The sequence below is a fragment of the Ochotona curzoniae genome, unplaced genomic scaffold, assembly GCF_017591425.1.
Source record: "Ochotona curzoniae isolate NIBS_2020 unplaced genomic scaffold, NIBS_Ocur_1.0 contig_883, whole genome shotgun sequence".
Lineage (NCBI taxonomy): Eukaryota > Metazoa > Chordata > Mammalia > Lagomorpha > Ochotonidae > Ochotona > Ochotona curzoniae.
Genome location: NW_024466599.1, coordinates 42,626,177 through 42,643,242, shown reverse-complemented (window position 1 = coordinate 42,643,242; position 17,066 = coordinate 42,626,177). Strand labels below are relative to the sequence as shown.

General features: G+C 41.2%; 1 protein-coding gene and 1 pseudogene across 3 annotated transcripts in view; one reads left to right on the top strand and one right to left on the bottom strand.

The window, feature by feature from the left end:
- EHBP1 (EH domain binding protein 1) overlaps positions 1-17,066 on the top strand; it is a 293,792-nt gene that overhangs the window by 25,138 nt on the left and 251,588 nt on the right. For all 3 annotated transcript variants that reach the window (XM_040993344.1, XM_040993342.1, XM_040993343.1), the window contains exon 3: positions 12,292-12,349. In XM_040993344.1, coding sequence (XP_040849278.1) covers positions 12,292-12,349 — 58 coding nt within the window. The remainder of the gene's footprint in view (positions 1-12,291; positions 12,350-17,066) is intronic.
- On the bottom strand, positions 255-5,394 carry LOC121165331 (annotated as a pseudogene).

Here is a 17,066-nt window from a genome sequence, read left to right as displayed (position 1 = left end):
GTTTTCCTGACCAGTTATTCCACAGTGAATCTGTTTTTATGCCAGAGATATTGTGGTGATCTTTTAGCATATACCTGTTCTAAAATAAACGCTCAAAGTAAAAAGATCCAAATTCACAGGTATGAAATATTTATTTAAAAAATCACGCACTGGATTATATAGTCTGGAAATCAAAGATTGTGTAGTAAAAGGTAAGAGCAATACTTGCTCTAAATCTGTAAGAAAGGCCTTTGACTCCCATAAGGTGCTCGGCCTCAATTACCCATTTTTGTTTGTAGAGAAGCAGTGGCCAGGGCTACTACTGTGACTGGCTGGGCGATTCCATGCAGCTGCATCTTGGCAAGTTTCTCCTGTCTACATTCTGTGACCCAACAGTTCAATTCTGCTACACTATATCCAATAAGAATCTTTAAGTCTTACAAACTTGTACACAACTCTCTTGCCTTGAGCTTAACAAATCATGTCCTCCTAGTAGCAATACCTTAATTGCTACCTTAATGTGTGACTGAGTTTCTTATAGTTCAGTTAGACTTGTTTTTATGTGGTCCCCCATTTTGTGCAACCTGATTGAGTTGAAATTCACCTTCATCACCAACTCAAGAAATACAGTGTAGAGCATCCATGTCAGTTAAACTTTGTAGTAAAAACTGCCCCACATGGATCTGTCCCCTGTTCTCTGTTTTGTTCCCAGGTGAGTGCCTGTCCTCTCTGGAAATCCTGGGAGCTCTTTGTACTTTAACTGTCTTTTTACTGTCTGAACAGTGCAGCAGACTGCACTGATGCTGGAAACATTTGCACAGGTTGATCAGTTGTGACTGTCTCATTCATCTCTTGTTCTTGGCTTGCCGACACACATTTTGAAGAAGTTCCAGGTTACTCCAAATAATCTCTCCTTGAGGGACCTGCTGGAAAAAACAAAACAAAACCAAAAAAACTTCTTGGTTGAGACTACGTAATTCTCTTCTTGAAATGTTGAATGTAGTGAGGTCTATGTATGAATTCTTTTGTTACTCAAACCGTTCAGTGGAGAACTTAGTCTGTGGATTTTTGTATAGAATCATAGTGTTCTGTTGTGTAACCTTCTGGTGAGGCTGCACATCTGGTTACTTGTTCCGAGGTTTCATCTGAAATGGTTGTGATGTTTTGTGTCAGCAAGGATTATCTCTTGAGTTTCCTCAACAAGATGTGTGTGTGCTTCAGCATGTGGGCACTTAAGCCATTTCCTCAGTTTTAACAATTTTAAGGATGTTCGATTTTGACGCAGCAAGAAACTTGTCCTGTCAGCTGTAGTTTCATTTGTCTTTACAAAACTTGGTCAAATAAACTACATTTTGAATTCAGCTGGATATATTACAGGTAAATTTTGAACATCCAATGAACACAGCAGTCTTGGTTCTAGCAGTTTCTTTAAATTGCCTATAGATTCATTGATGTCTATGGCCTGGCTTACACATACAACTAGGGGGTAGGGTTGTTTTACAATGCTTTCTTCTATACACTTTGATTTCTCTGTCCCATCAGTCTTAATTTTTACCAGCTCTTTCGCTTCTCTTTTAGTTTTCAAAAGATCAGTCACATTCTAGAATCTACCCTTGTTGCTCTCACCCATGCTCCAGAGCTGACTGAGAACTGCAGAAGCATGTGTTAAACGTACAGCATCTCTCTGAGTAGGACCTGCATCTCTCAGGACTAAAAGTGTGAGGCCCAGTGGGCCATTCCATGAAATCGGTGCTGAGAAACCCCAAGTTCCCTTCTGGGTCCAGGGCTCTATGGTATTGAATAGTGGTGTGTGTGTGTATACTCTTAGTTCAAGAATGCCAAATTAGATGTTGGCTTGTGGCAAGCACCACTGGTGAAGCCATTGCCTGTAATCCTGGTATCCCATATGGGCACTGGTTTGTGTCCTGGCTGATCCACTTTGGTCAGTTCCTTGCTGGTAACTTGGGATAGGCAGTGAAGAATGGCCCAAGTTCTTGGGCCTCTGTACCCAAGTGGGAGATGTGTTTGAAACTCCTGGCTTCCTCCTGGCTCTACTCATTGTGGCCATATGGGAATTGAACCACTGAATAGAGAATCTCTCCTCTACACATTCCTATCTTTTTGTATCTCTTTCTGGTAAGTAGATAAATCTTTAACAACAGCAACAAATGCCAAATCATACTTCTTAATTTGAATTGCACTGTCCCTAAATACAGGTGTAGAGGTATTAGAAATTAGATATTTTCGAATAAAGTCCAACTGCATCAGTAGTTAATTTTTTTAATCTAAAAGCAATCAATCTGTGAAAATGTTTGTAAATTCTGAGATAATGCTAATTATAATTTTTAGAGAGAAATTTATTTAAGTGACAAAGATGCTTTACAGCTCATTATTAGAGCTGTCCTTTGTTTTTACAGAAAATAAATGTATTCTGTATATTTGTGTGTGTGTACTTTGCCTTGAATTTGTATAGTTTTTTTCTCCTGTTGAATTAATTATTGCAGCTTGTTAAGTAACTTGTGAAATAAGCGTAAAGGAGTGTAATTAGCTGGAGCTGCAGCGGTGATAATATAATAGGAGGCAGATGTACCTACTGAAGGATAAAACTAATTACTTGAGAAACAGTAAAGTTAGAGTATTTCTGTGATAAGACATTTTTCTTCTTTTTGTTTCAATATGCACAGCATCCTACCATGAAATGTTTGGTTATGGTTAAGAGCCTTTTCCCCTCAAAAGAATAACCCTGCTATTTAGTGAAGTGTCTATTCACATTAAATTTGATGTTAATATTTTAAGCTATTTTTCTCCTTGTAAGTGTATCCTGAATTCTATAGTGGTTAAAATTTGCTAAACTTTTTATGTTTAAAAAAACCCAAGCAAATCTTTAGTTTCTTATTTTTAATTAAGCCAAACTTGAGGCTTAAATATTAATTACTGATTTTTGAAGTATACTTGTCTTTTATCTTTGAAAACATTGGCTTTATATAAATAAAAAACATAGGGCATAACACAGTTGGATTTTGTGAGACCAGTTGTGATACAGCTGATTAAGCCTACCATACTGGTGTTCTATATGGATACTGGTTCAAGTCCCACTTGCTCCACTTCCCATCCAGCTCCCTACTAATGTGTCTGGAAAAAAACAGCCGAGAATGGCTCAAATGCTTTTGAACTTACACCCATCTGGGAGACCCAGCTCTGGCTCTTGTGATTGAAGAGTGAAGCAGCAAATGGAAGATCTCCATCTCTCATCTTTCTGTGACGCTGCCTTTCAGATTAATAAAAAAAATCAGTCTTAAAAAAATTAGGAAATTAAGAAAATGAGTTGAATTTTGTTGTATCACTTTGGAATGTGTACGTATGGGCCCGGCACTATAGCCTAGTGGCTAAGTCCTCACCTTGCACACCTAGAATCCCATATGAGCTTCGGTTATATTGCTGGCTGCCCCGCTTCTCATGCAGCTCCTGCTTGTGGCTGGGAAAGCAGTGGAGGACGGTCCAAGGCCTTGGGGTCCTTTACCTGGATGGGAAACTCAGAAGAAGATCCTGGCAGATAGGCTCAGTTCCGGTTGTTGTGGGCACTTGGGGAATGAACCAGTGGAAGATCTTTCTCTATAAACCTGCCTTTCCAATAAAAATAAATAAATCTTAGGAAAAAAATGTGTACTTACACAAAACAATTTTACTGTTAAACATTTTTCGAGTCACTGAATTTTCTAGACTATTGAGGCATTACTATACTAAGAACATTTAGAAATCCATGTTGTTTAACTTATAAAAGCTTATTTTTTTGCTAACTTCACAGTGCAGATTGGGTTTCCCCGGTAACTTAACCTTGTATGTGGTCATTTAGGGGACCTATACAACTTTTAGTATTCTATGTGTTAGAATTCTTTTTGTTCAGATGGTAGAGGAAAAACATGCTAATTTATTAGCTATTTTATTCAAGAAGTAACACTGACCATTCCTTTTATTTTTTCAGTTCTCAGATTCTACTGGTAAAAAGTATCATGTGACTCCATCTGATTGCCAGTGTGGCAGTGTGGTGGTAGAGGTTGCAGGATGGTAGAAGAACTTGGTGCAGTTCTTCCCTGGATTAATACTGTGCTTTGGGTAGGAGCACAAATTATTTGTGGTCATTTTACTTCTCTGATTAAAAAAACTGATTTTATTATTTATAATATTGTTCAAATATGCCATTTTTAGCTACCTTTAGATTCTGTAGGTATACAGGAGGCAAATGACTACTTGCTACAAATCTTTCGTTGTTACCTGAATTTTTTTTTATTTCATTTGACTTTTAAACCACCAAATGTTTAGCCAGTCAGTGCTACTTAATTTTACACACTGTGTTAGCACTGTGGCTTTACTGTGTTATCCTTATTTGGTTAAATTATGCAGTAAAGAAATTGAGAGACTTCTAAGGTCATTTAGTGTCATACCTTGGAAAAACAAGATTTCTAACTCCCAGTCTAGAATTCTTTCCTATTTACCATGTCACCTTTAAAGAATTCTCTTTTGTGACTTTGTATTTCTTAAATTAATAAATAGTTGCCTCATACTTCTTTCCATTTAATTATACCTTCCTTAAATGCCCTGAGGAAAGAGGTGTTTCATTTGAAGTAGAAGAGAAGGACTAATCTGAAAACCATTTGTGATACAGGTATAATAGAATAAAGTATTTAGTTTACCAATTGACGAGAAAATAGGGAATTGAAAGGCCTGCCCCCTACCCTGGCTCCCATGCTTGCCAGTATGTATCGCAGACTTGTTCAGTCTGTCCCATATCCCATTTAGCTCTCGTACACGTCAATGGGCATTGAAGCGTAGTTCAACCCAGCCAACCCTACCATCCAGCCCCACACACATACTGGTGGGTGCCTTTCTGTCTAGCCACCCCGTCCCTGTCCTGGTTTTCATGCTCTCCAGTGGGAGTGGTGACCCAAGAGGGAGGTGCCCACTATTTCCCTCCTAGGCCACTCCCACTCCCTGATTATGCACTTTTCCAGGTGGTTCAGGAGTTTAACTTAACAGATATAGCCCCCAGTGCCAGCCTCTTCCAGCTGATGCTGCAGCAAAGCCCAAGCTAACCCTCACCCACTAATTTTTGGTTGTATCAGTTGAAACAGTCAGCTCAACCTGGCTTTTCCCTGATCTAGCTCACATGAGGCCCACAGGTGTTATAGCTTTGCCTGGTCTGGTCTGCCCTCATCCCAGCTCACACTCTCCAGTGGGAGTGGTTGTCCAGCAGAGGAGCCCACAATCTCCCCTGCCTGGCTTTACCCGCTCCCTCCCTGATTCTCACTTGTGCTGTTTGGGTGCTGCAGCCACATCTGGTACCGCTCACCTCACCTTTGCATTCCGTAATGTGCACTGGCTTGTGTCGTGACTGAACTGGCCTGACCCACACTCCATTCTGGTGCTTGAATTTGCCAGCAGGTGATGTGAACTGGTTCAGCTGGTCTGCCTCCAACCTATGCCAAATGTATGCTGGTGGGTATCTTTTTTTATGGCCTGGTCTGGGTTGCTCCCTGTCATGGCTTTTGCACTCACCTGCAGGGACAGTGTCCCGACAGGAGAGTTTCCCAAGCTCCTCTATCAGAATCTCTCTCTATGCCAGATCTTGCGCATACTAATGGGCCATGGGCCAGCCCTACTTAGTCCACCTCCTGTCCTAGTAGGAACAGTGGCCTTCAATCCATTCTGGTTCTTATTGTTGGATGTTTCAGCCCAGCCAAGGCTCATCCATGCCCAGAAGCTGTCCACACATGCCTCAGTATGGGCAGAGAACCTAGTCTAGTCCATCCTACATCTACCCAGATTCTCCAGAGCACCAGATGGCACTGGTGTCTAGCCTGGCTAGGTGTAACCAGCACCAGTTCACACTTGTGCCAAGGGAGATTGCAGGCATATCAGACCAGAACGCAGCCCTACTCCGGCCCCTGCACTCTCCCATGGGAGCACCAACCCAGCAAATGTGTACTTTCACAGCTCCCCAACCAAGCCTATTCTCAGCCCTGATTATGAGCGTGCCAGTAGTTGCTCTGACTTCTTTGGCTTAGCCCCTCACCTGTCTCAGCCTTTGCCTTCGATGCTGTTACCTAGTATCCCAGGCTCATGCAGACCAGTTGGTGTAAGAGCCTAATCCGGCATGACCTATGCTGAATTCTGTTCTTCCTTGTGAGTTGAGGTTTGCTTCGCCTTGCCCTGTCCGCCCCCTTCCGGTTGCAGCTCGCCCCACCCCACATCCTATCTTAGGATGCACATTCAGTGCTGCTGCCTTGACTGCCCAGACTGCTGTCAGTTCCTTTACCAGTAAGTGATGGCAGGTTCCTTGGTCACACCTAGTTCAGCCCATCACCACTCCAACTCTTGAGCTAACCAGTGGAACTTGTATTCCCACAAGGTTGGGCCCACACTTCCCCCACAGAATCTACCCCTGGATCTGGTTCTCTTGTGTGCTGTTTAGTGTCTTGACCCTGTCAAGTGTGATCTATCCACTGTTCTGTCACTCAGTCAGGTACTGGCACCTAGCCCTGCCAGACAGGCCCCCAGCCATAGCTTTTGTGTGAACTGGTGTGTGGTAGTCAGTGATGCTCTATGCTAACAGCCCATCTCAGGATTCCCATTTTGGCTGGTGAATCAGTCTGACTCATACAGATCTTATGGACTCTCCCCTCCAAACCACCAGGTCTCAGTCCCCACACGTGCCAGATATTTCGTGACCCCATTGCTGGGAATCACCTTGAATTCATCCCTCACCTACACTCACACTGGCCTTATCCATGGATGTCCCTAGGCAGGAATTACATATCCTACAAACCCCAGAGCTTGCTGCTGGCCAGCCAGCAGGCAGAGTCTTGTGCCTATTGGGTGCACTGGCCGCCAAAAGCCTAGGACTTGGTCACCACCTGGTGGCAGTGACTTTGGCCTGAGTCCCCAGCATTGGGTCTGGCCTGTCTGGGGCACCCTGACAGCCCCACACTGCAGGGAGCTGCTTTTATCCCAACCCCAGGCCGAACCCTGTCCACACTTCTGCTGCAAGATGTTAGTGGCAGGGTGGAACCAGGGCCTTAATCCAGTTCCCAAGTTTCCCTCATGGTGTACTTACCCTGAGGGAAGAGATCTCTCCGGCCTGGAGAAGCCTGGGACTTGGTCACTACCACCAGGCAGCAGTGACTTTGGCCTGAGTCCCCAGCTTTGGGTCTGGCCTGGCTGGGGACCCCCCACAGCCGCCACACTGTAGGGAGCTGCTTTTGCCCCAACCCCACATCTGAACACTGCCCAAACTCTCCCTGCTGCAAGATTTGAGTTAAATCTTAAAAAACAATATTTTTATTTGAAAGAGTTAAGACAGAGATTAGAGCAGAGAGAGAGAGAGAGATTCCATCTGCTCATTCACTCCGCACATGGCTACAATCACCAGAGCTGGACTCATTTAAAGCCAGGAGCCTGGAATATCTTATGGGTCTCCCATGTAACTGCAGGAGCCTAAGTAGTTGAGCCATCTTCTGCTGTTTTCCTAAACCACTAGCAAAGAACTGAATTGGAAGTGAAACAGCTGGGATTTGAATTTGTTGCCTGTATGAGGTGCTGGTGCCACAAGTAGAAGCTTAATATGCAATGCCATGGTGCTGGCCCTTGTAGTGGATTTTTAAATTTCAGCTCTCACATGTAATTCTGGTGAGAGGGGAAGAAGTAAAAATGTCTTTAGGTTTAAACTGTTTCATTTATTGGCAAAGAAGTGAACACAGTCTTTAGTTGCGGGCCAAAGTAAGAGCTAGGTAGCCTCCTCAGGACCATAGTTGAAGCAACACTTGTTATCTTTAGATTTAAGTTATTCCTGTTTTTTTTTTTTGCCAAGATTTATTTATTGGTAAGTTAGCTTTATGTTGAGAAATAGATACAGAAAGAGGGATCTTCCATCCACTGATTCACTCCCCAAATGGCCATAATAGCTGTAGCTGAGCCAATGCAAAGCCAGGAGCTTTTTCTGGGTCTCCAACATGGGCTCATGGTTCCAAGGCTTTGGACTGCCCTCAGCTGCTTTGCTAGGCCACAGGCAGGGAGCTGGATGGGAAGTGGTGCACCAGGAATATGACCGGCACCCATATGGGATCCCAGTGCGTGCAAGATGAAGACTTTAACCTCTTAGGCAGTTACCCTGGGCTCAAGTTATTCCTTTGTAAGGGCTTTGAGAGAGGGATAGAAGGTGTTAAATCTTTCTTTTTAAAGTAAAGTTTGTTTTTCTGAACAAGCCCACCAAAAGATTTCATATTTACCAGTGGACTCCTTTAAATAGATTACTCTGGTAGTTTGTGTTGCCTGCAATGGATATATACAAAATCTTTATGTGTAATACGTGAGTATATAATTTTGTGTTTTTGTGTATGTGTATTATATGTAACATTACCTTGTTACTAAACTGTGGTGCAGAGATTGCAATATTGAATGTGATTGTTGAATTCTCTTTCAAACCTGTCTCTTAGATTTTCTTATTTTTTTGATAGTTGTGTAAGCATAGGTTTTTCGTCGTTAGAAAAAGTTGCTCATAATTGGGCAGTCCTTGTTCCTGTTGCAATACATATAAATTTTTAATAGCTTTTTCTTGTGGAGAAAGAGTTCTTAAAATATTAATTGTGATTAGGCAAATGTATAGTTATTGGTACCCTTCTGCAGACAGTACAATTCTTTCTTTTAGAATGCTCTAGCTCATTCTGCTTCTGATAATGCTAAGGTGGATTGATTTCCAGCAAGCATTTAAAACGTGAATATGATTTCAAATCCACAAAACAGTTAGCCATCTCTGAAGGTATTCTCATATATGTTCTATTTACATATTTGAAGCACTGGACATATGGATTAGGAGACTGCCCTTCTTGCATTTTCAAGGAAAGAAAGCTTCTTTTTTTCTGAAGCACTGAGGGGGTGTAAGTGGAGAGGTTGTTGAGAGTTGATTGAAAGAAGACAACAGTGCAGGGAGCTGCTGTGGAGGGGAGATACTGCCACTGCCATCACAGCTGATGTCTCCCTAGTGGTTAAGGAGGGAAGGGGATAATTTGCCACTTTTCCTGTTGAAACAGTGATTCTCAACCTTGGCTGCACATTGTCTGTGGAATGTAAAAAACTCTGCACACCCGATGAATTAAATCATATTCTCCAAGATTGGAACCTCAGCATCAGCATTTCAAAGCTTCCCAGGAAGTTTTAAAATGCAACCAAGATGTCCTGAAAAAGCTCAGATAAACTGCTGAAAGGATATATTATGTAGCTACAGGCTTCAGTTAGCTGTCATTAATTATAATTAAGCAGTAGGGACATCCTCAGTGAAATTAAATGCTCATTCTATATAGTAATAAATACGCCTTGAACCTCAGCCTTATAGAGTACTGCTAGGAATACAGATACAAATAAGATATGATTGACAAAGTACTGAAGTGTAGCAGAAGTTTAAAGTAATGGTAATGATGATACAAGGCATAAGGAGTATTAAGACAGAAATGGGCTTAGGAAGTTGAGAATAAAATGAACTCTGAGGTTTGGGACATGGGATAGGGGAACTGAGGCGGGTAAGATAAAAGGAGAGATGGTCAGGATTTCACACAGAAAGTGACGAACTGAGAGTTCATCAGGTAGAAGAGGAAGAATTTTCAAAAAGGTTATTTACATACAACAGTGGAAGGAAATTTAAGGAGCACGTGTTCGAAGATTGACTGGAAAGTAAGATGCCTTTGCGATATATGCAAGTTGTATGGCTAGAAAGATGGATTGGAATCAGGCAGTGAAGTTCCTTATAACCGTGTTTAAGAATTAAAGAATGTGGATCTTACCTTCTGTGCCAGGGCCAAATGCATGTGGGGCTTTGGTGGGTCATCTTCAAGGATATAGTTGGGCAAGTGTAAAGCATTTGGTGGTTTTTGATCATCTGGAAGTCTGGACACCTGAGGTTTTGTTTAAAGCCACTTAATTGAATTTTTAAAAAATTTACGTTTAAAATAAAATTGAATAATCTTTAGGTCAAATAAGCCTTTAGAGTTTAACCTAAAAAGGCCAGTTAGTAGTAACTTCAATATAAAAACTCAGTATAGCATGGTAAGTAAGGAAAAGCTGCAAGATTTGATAGCATTTCTTAAACAAAAATGAAGATTTATTTACATGAAAGGCTGAGTGACAGAAACGGAAAGAAATATCTTCCATCTGTTGACTCAGTGGATCATTGTGGTGGCTGGAACTGGGTCAGACTGAAGCTAGGAACCAGGAATTCCACCTGTGTCTCGCAAGTGGGTGGCATGGGCCCAAGCACATAGATCATCCCTGGTGCATTTGTGAGGAGCAGGATCAGAAGTGGAGCTGCTGGGACTCAAACCAATGCCATCTGTTATGTTGTCTCCCTGTTTCTGAGCTCTTCTGACTTTTTCATTTTCAGGTTTATGGTTTTTTTTTTTCTGTTAGTACTTCTTACTAGATTGATATTTGAAATTTCGCAGACACTGACATCTCTTTCACCTGCAGTTTAATGCTCTGCATCTCCAGACTGGCTCCCAGTATTTCACTGGGAAAGATTCACTGTAAAGCCTGACACTTTGGGTGGATGTTGTGGTGTTGCAGAAAAAGCCTCTGCTTGCAATGCCAGCATCCCATACAGATGCCGGTTCATGCTCCAGCTACTCCTCTTCCAACCCAGATCCCTGCTGATGGAAAAGGTGGCAGAGGATGGCCCCAAGTGTTTGGTTCCCCATAAGGGAAACTTGGAAGAAACTCTTTGCCTCCTGACCTTGACCTGGCCAGCCATGGCTGTTGCAGCTGTCTAAGGAGTATAAAAGCCTGATGATGGAAACTGAGTTTAATCTTGAGAACTACTGTTTTCCTGTTGAGATATACCATCTTGATTATTACCACCACCAGAAAGATGGTACATTTGTGTAGATAGCTACTTAGTCAAACAGTTTCATTATTGAAACTTGGCTTTTGTGTATCTTTACAGGTCCTACCACTTAAAATGAACAACCAATAAAATTTTATCTTATTAGTGTTGCTTTTTGAATCCTACTCCTTCTGTTTTATAGCTAAGATCAATACATTGTAAACTTTTGGTCTACAGCATTTAAAAAATGCGTATTTAATTGATTTAAAACTCTAGCATGGCAGCTGTTTTTTCTCTTAGCACGTGAAGAATATTGACTTTGTCAAAAAGGGAAGGAGGGACAGAGAGGTCTTTGATCTTCTGGTTCACTACCCAAATGGTCACAGTGGCTAGGACTGGGCTAGTCTGGATCCAGAAGCCAGGAGCTTCTTCATGGACTCCCATGGGTGCAGGGACCTAAGTCCACTGCTTTCCAGGCACATTAGCAGCGAGCTGGATCAAAAGTGGAAGAGCTGAGACTTGAACTGACATCCATATGGACTGCTGGCATTGAGGAGATGGCATTACCTGCTGTGCAACAATGCTGGCACTGAGTCTGGCATATTCTTAACCGTGTGCCTTCAGTTTTACCCCCACTATTTCCACTTTCTGCGTTTTTTAATTTCTCATAAGGTATATGTACTTAACTATCTACTTTGATTTTTTTTATCTTCTTTGAATATATTTCTGCTCCTTTATTTCTTTGTGCTATATTCTGGGTTGCTTCCTCAGTAATATTTGTTTTTGGGATATCAGTGCGTGATTTTAGGTGGATTATTGGTTGAGTAGTTGAAGTCTGGTGATCTTTTATGTATGTGTTCATGCATGTGTATGTGTAGTTAATTAAATGAAACAGAACAGAAGGTCATCTAATGAAAGTGATTACAAAGTGAAATGAAAGGGGCACAGAAAACTGTAAAGGTTACCAAGATGAGTCATTTCTTGGCTAAGATTCTTTAAAATGGAAATTTAAGTAGAATAGCTAATAGTCATAGTTCTGATGTTTGCTACAAGCACAAAAGAGATCTTAGTTGTATAGGCTGGAAATGTATTGCTCTCATTTTACATTTGCGGAAGATGAAGAGATGATGTATGATGTGTTATTATTTTCTCCAAATGAAAGGGCATAATGTATTAGGAACATTAATGTTTGTAAACTAGAAAACAACCATAAATATTCTTTTAACTTAGTTTGTCTCAGTTAACTTGCTAAATATTTTAGAATATCATGTGAATGAACTGTTACTTAAATTAGATCAGATTCAGCCTCTGCTATATCTTTATTTGAATATACAACTTTATTGTCAGAGTAGCCCCTTTATCTAAAGCAGATGGCATTTTGTTCTTTGAAAAAGCATTAACTTGGTTTAAGAAAAGTTACGTGAATTTTTTTTCTCTCTATTTGTTAGGCAGCCAGATAAACTGGTGGTGGTTTGGACAAGAAGAAGCCGAAGGAAGTCTTCTAAGGTTAGTATGTTTTCTAAATTTGTTACTCAGGTATTAAATTCTACTGTAAGCCAAATTCTTAAGTATGTTTAAGTTTCTCTGCTCCCACTATATTTTAAAACGCATGTTCTTCTTTTTTCCTGATTAACCTGCTCTAAGCTAATTGATCAGGTGCTAAAATCTAACAGCAGTTCTTAATTGCAGAGCCAGATACTTGAATTCTGATCGTGGATTTGGAAATTGCTGTGGTTTGAATGTGCCCTCAGCATTGCTACTTTCATAGGAGGGGTGCCTTTGAGAAGTGTTTGTCTTGAGGACTACTCCCTGGTGAATGGCACCAGGTACCCACGTAAAATGGCCTGAAGAAGGAGTTCATCATGGTTTGCTCTTGTAGGCAATGTGAGGATCAAGTAAGAAGGCCCATACCATTTGCTTCCCAGGCTCCTGGAAATTAACCTTTTTTCTTTTCTTTTTTTTTTTTTCTAAATTACTCAGTTTATGGTATTTTGTTGTATTTGTGACAGCACAGATGAAGTGATAGCCTTAAGTAACATAATAAAATTCCTGGTACTAATGTGTTATAATTAATGATTGAATTGACACCATTTACTAAAATTAAAGCTAAGATTAATTTATTCAGAATCTAAGAAAATGAAGTTAGAGCATACTTAAGTACTGGCAATTGTCTGAGTCCATTTCTGGGTTGCAGAGCAAGAATTTTAAAGATTTTAAAGATGTCAAGTTTTTTTTTTACTATTATTAATAGTTCTAAATGGGAGAATGGAACAGATTTTTATTTTTTATTATTTTATTTTTAATATTGTTTACATAGTTGAGATGGATGCATGCCCATATGGGTCTCCGATTAGGGTTTGGGGGGGTCAAGGCGTGGAGATGGGACAGATGTTTAAATTTTGTTTTTCTTCTGTGTCCATAGCAGGGGAAGAGTTGGAGGCCACTCCTTGCTGTCAAACTATATAAACACGTGAGAATGGGGGACAGTCATTTGATGACACCTTAGAGACCTCGATTTAGGGAACAGTATTCAAAAGGTGTCACTTGAATGGTTTTGATAGTTCTGAGATGTTGCCAGGTTTTGTGTGTGTTGGAATATGCTGTGGGCTAACCTGGTCCATCTCACATCCTGTCTGGCTCTTGTGTACACCCCTGGGTGCTCAGCCCTACCTACCTCCAGAACTGGCCCACACATATACTGACACATACTGTCTTCTTGATCAGTCTGGCCTGCCCCCAGCTCTGGCCCTCATGCTTATCAGCAGGAGCTGCAGTCCAGCAGAGGAGTGCTCATAGGTCCTCCACCAGACCCACTCCCAGCTCTGGATCTTGTGCCTGCCAGGAATACTACCATCCAGCCTGACATGACTTGCAGCTAGTTGTGGCACTTGCCAAAAGGTGTTGGTGCCTGGCCTGGTTTGTCTGCACCTATTCAGCTGGTGTGGCAATCTAGCTTAGCTTGGTCTGCCCCTAGACCTGGACGACATGCCAGCTGATGGGTGCTGCAGCTGTGCCTGGACTGGCCTGCCTCCAGGTCCAGCTCTCAGTCTCACCAGTGGAAGCAGTGACCCAGCAGGGGAGTTCCTCAAGTTCCCCTACCAGACCTTCTCCCACTCCTGGAACTCATGCATGCTGGCAGTGCTGTGGCACTGCCTGGCATGTTCTGCCCTCAGTCTTGGCATTTGCATGTGCTAGAGGGTGCTGCAACCAGGCCCAGTCCTGGCTCCCTTAAGTGTCTTGTGAGTTTCATGGTCCAGCCTGTCTCAATATGTTACCACCTCCAGCTCTTTGCACAAACTGCTAAGTGCTGCAGTCTCATAGAGACAAGCCCACAAGCCCCCTACAGAAACTGCCCCTAGATCCAATTCTTTCTTTTGTTTCTGTGGGTGCTGCAGCCTAGCCTGACATGCCCGCTCCCGGCTCTGACACTCATGGGCATTACTGTGGCCTATCCCAGCCAGGCATTCCTCCCAGTGCCATCTTTGGTGGGTGCCTGCAGGTGATGCTATTTAGCCCAGCCCAGGTCTCCCATATCGACTGGTGCTAGGCATGTTATTCAGCCCCAGATTTTTGAATGCAGATGCCTTGGCCAGACCCAGGCATGCCCTCCAGTTTCTCCCTCTAAACCATTCTACCTCAGCTCTCCTGCCTACCTGTGAGTGCAGAAGTTTGGTCCGTGAAAGCGCCAGAAGTCATTCCTTTCCTGTGAAACCTGCTCTCAACCCCTCCTGTTCCAATACATCCCCATACCCTCTTTCCCTGGCATGTCCAGCCCCCACCCCGCCCCGCTTTGGGGCCAGGGTGGTGTGTTTTGGCCAGGCACTTTCATCCTACCCCAAATATCTTAAAAAAAAAAAAATAGAATAGGCAACAATGCTGGCATACTGCTTTAGTTAACACAAATTTGACATTAACCAGGCTCAGAGTGGCTGCCAGCTTTTGGCTGCTTTTCTCCCAGCAGTGTAGCACTTGCCTAAATACAAGGCAATGTAGGTAGTTGCCTACAACTGAGGAAAAAGATTTTTAAAATGGTGTCAGGCCTGGTGTGGTAGCCTAGCAGCTAATGTCCTCTTCTTGCATGTGCTGGGATCCTGGCTACTCTGCTTCCCGTCCAGCTCCCTGTTGTGACCTGGGAAAGCTGTTGAGGCGGACTCAAAGCCATGGGACCCTGCAACTGTGTGGGAGACTCTGAAGAGGCTCCTGGCTCTTGGCTTCGGATTGGCTCAGCTCTGACTGTTGTGGTCGCTTGGGAAGTGAATCAGCAGATGAAAAATCTTCCTCTCTGTCTTACCTTCTCTCTGTATATCTGACTGTCTAATAAAAATAAATAAATCATTAAAAAATAAATAAATCTAAAACTAAAAAAATGTTCAGTGTCAATTCTAAGGAAATTCTGTTTTGTAGGTAAATTTAAACATTTTTCTAAGCATACAATAGTCTTAGTCATGTTTATTTAGACATTAGTTTTTCCTTAGGTAGACCTTTGAATTTCTAACGAGAAATATTAATTTTAGTTGAATTTTAAAATGTAAAATTTTCTGAATTTGAAATTTTAATAAATTTTCAAGTTTTATTTCTGTTGTGCTATAATTTACAGAATAAGGCACAGATCTCAATTATACAATTTAGTAGATTATAGTTGGTATATTTGCTTATATAATTACCATTCTTATTGAAGTATGGACTATTTTCATCATCCTTTTCCTTTGTTGTTGTTCTACTTGATTCACAGCTCTCAAAGGCAACCAGTCTTCCATGTTTTAGTTTCCTGTCACCATATACTAATTTTGCTTGTTACGGATTTTCTTCTAAAATAGGAACACTATTTTATGTCTGGCTTCCTTTGCTCAACATAATGTGTTTGAGATTTATTCGTGCTGTTGTATCTTTTGGTTGTTTGTTTATTTTTAGCTGCTGGGTAAAATATTCTAGCGTATGGATCTGTAACGATTTCATTATCTGTGTCTTTGCTGATGAACATTTGTTTCTTTTCCAGTTGCTTAACTGTTATGAATAAAATTCCTATAAAAAATGTTGTTTGTGTATTTTGAGGCACAGGTATTTCCATTTCTCTCGGGCATATACCTGGGAATGAAATACTGGCCAACAGGGCAGGTATATTGTTAATGTAATGGAAATCCCTGAGCACTCACTCCAGCATTATAAAAAAGCTTTCTGTTATGTGCAGCATCTTCTGTAAAACATGCAAGGATACTTCAAAAAGATTGTGGGAAATGACATTAAAAGATAAATCTCCCTTGGTACCATATAATCCTAATCCAAACCTTTTGTAGTCTATGCATGGTTTTTTATAACTTACTTTTTGATGATATTTTTGAAGACCGACCCCCGCATAAACAAACTTTTAGGGCATTATGATTTGGATTTTTTTAAAGTGAAAGTTTTTTTTAATGAAAATGGATGATAAAAGTAAACAGAGTCCTCTGCCATACAGTGCTGTTGATTGGGTCTTATGTTTTTGTGGAAAGGATAATTATAAGATTACCCACTAAACATTACAGATTAATATGATTTTATGTATCAACTTTAGAAATATGTCCAGGTGTTTTCAGATATTAACAGTAAGTGATTTTTTGCTTTTTAATTAGATAGTAATTATTTTCTAAAAGAAAGAGGCATAATAAAATACATTAGCTTATATGTCAATTCAGAATACCCTTATTTGACTTTAAATGTGATTTTTCTAATTATATTTTTAAAAGAGTATTGTAAAGACAGGGCAAGAGGGAAGGTGGCAGGGAGGGAGGGAGAGAGAGACAAAGATTGAAATTGAGAGATTGGTTTTGAAAGATCACCCATCTGCTGGTTCACTCCTCAAATCACAAATGGCTGTAACAGCCAGGACTGGACCAGGCCAAACCTGGGAGCCAGGAGCTTCACGTGGGTCTGGCACATGGGTGATAGGGACTCATGTACTTGATTAGTCATCTGTTGCTTCCTAGGTGCATTAGGAGGGAGCTAGGACTTGAACTAGCACTTCTTAAGGGGATGGGGTGAATTTGGGATGCTCCTTGTGTAGCTGAACCTGCTGTACCACAAGGCCCTCCTATCATTGTAGTTTTCAAAGTTGTATGATTTTTCTGTTAGGTCTAATTCTTTTTCATAGTTTGTAAAATATCATTAAATATTATTTGAATCCAAGTCATGAAATAGACACATGAGACTACATATACCAAAAGACCTATAATATGTTTTAAAAAGT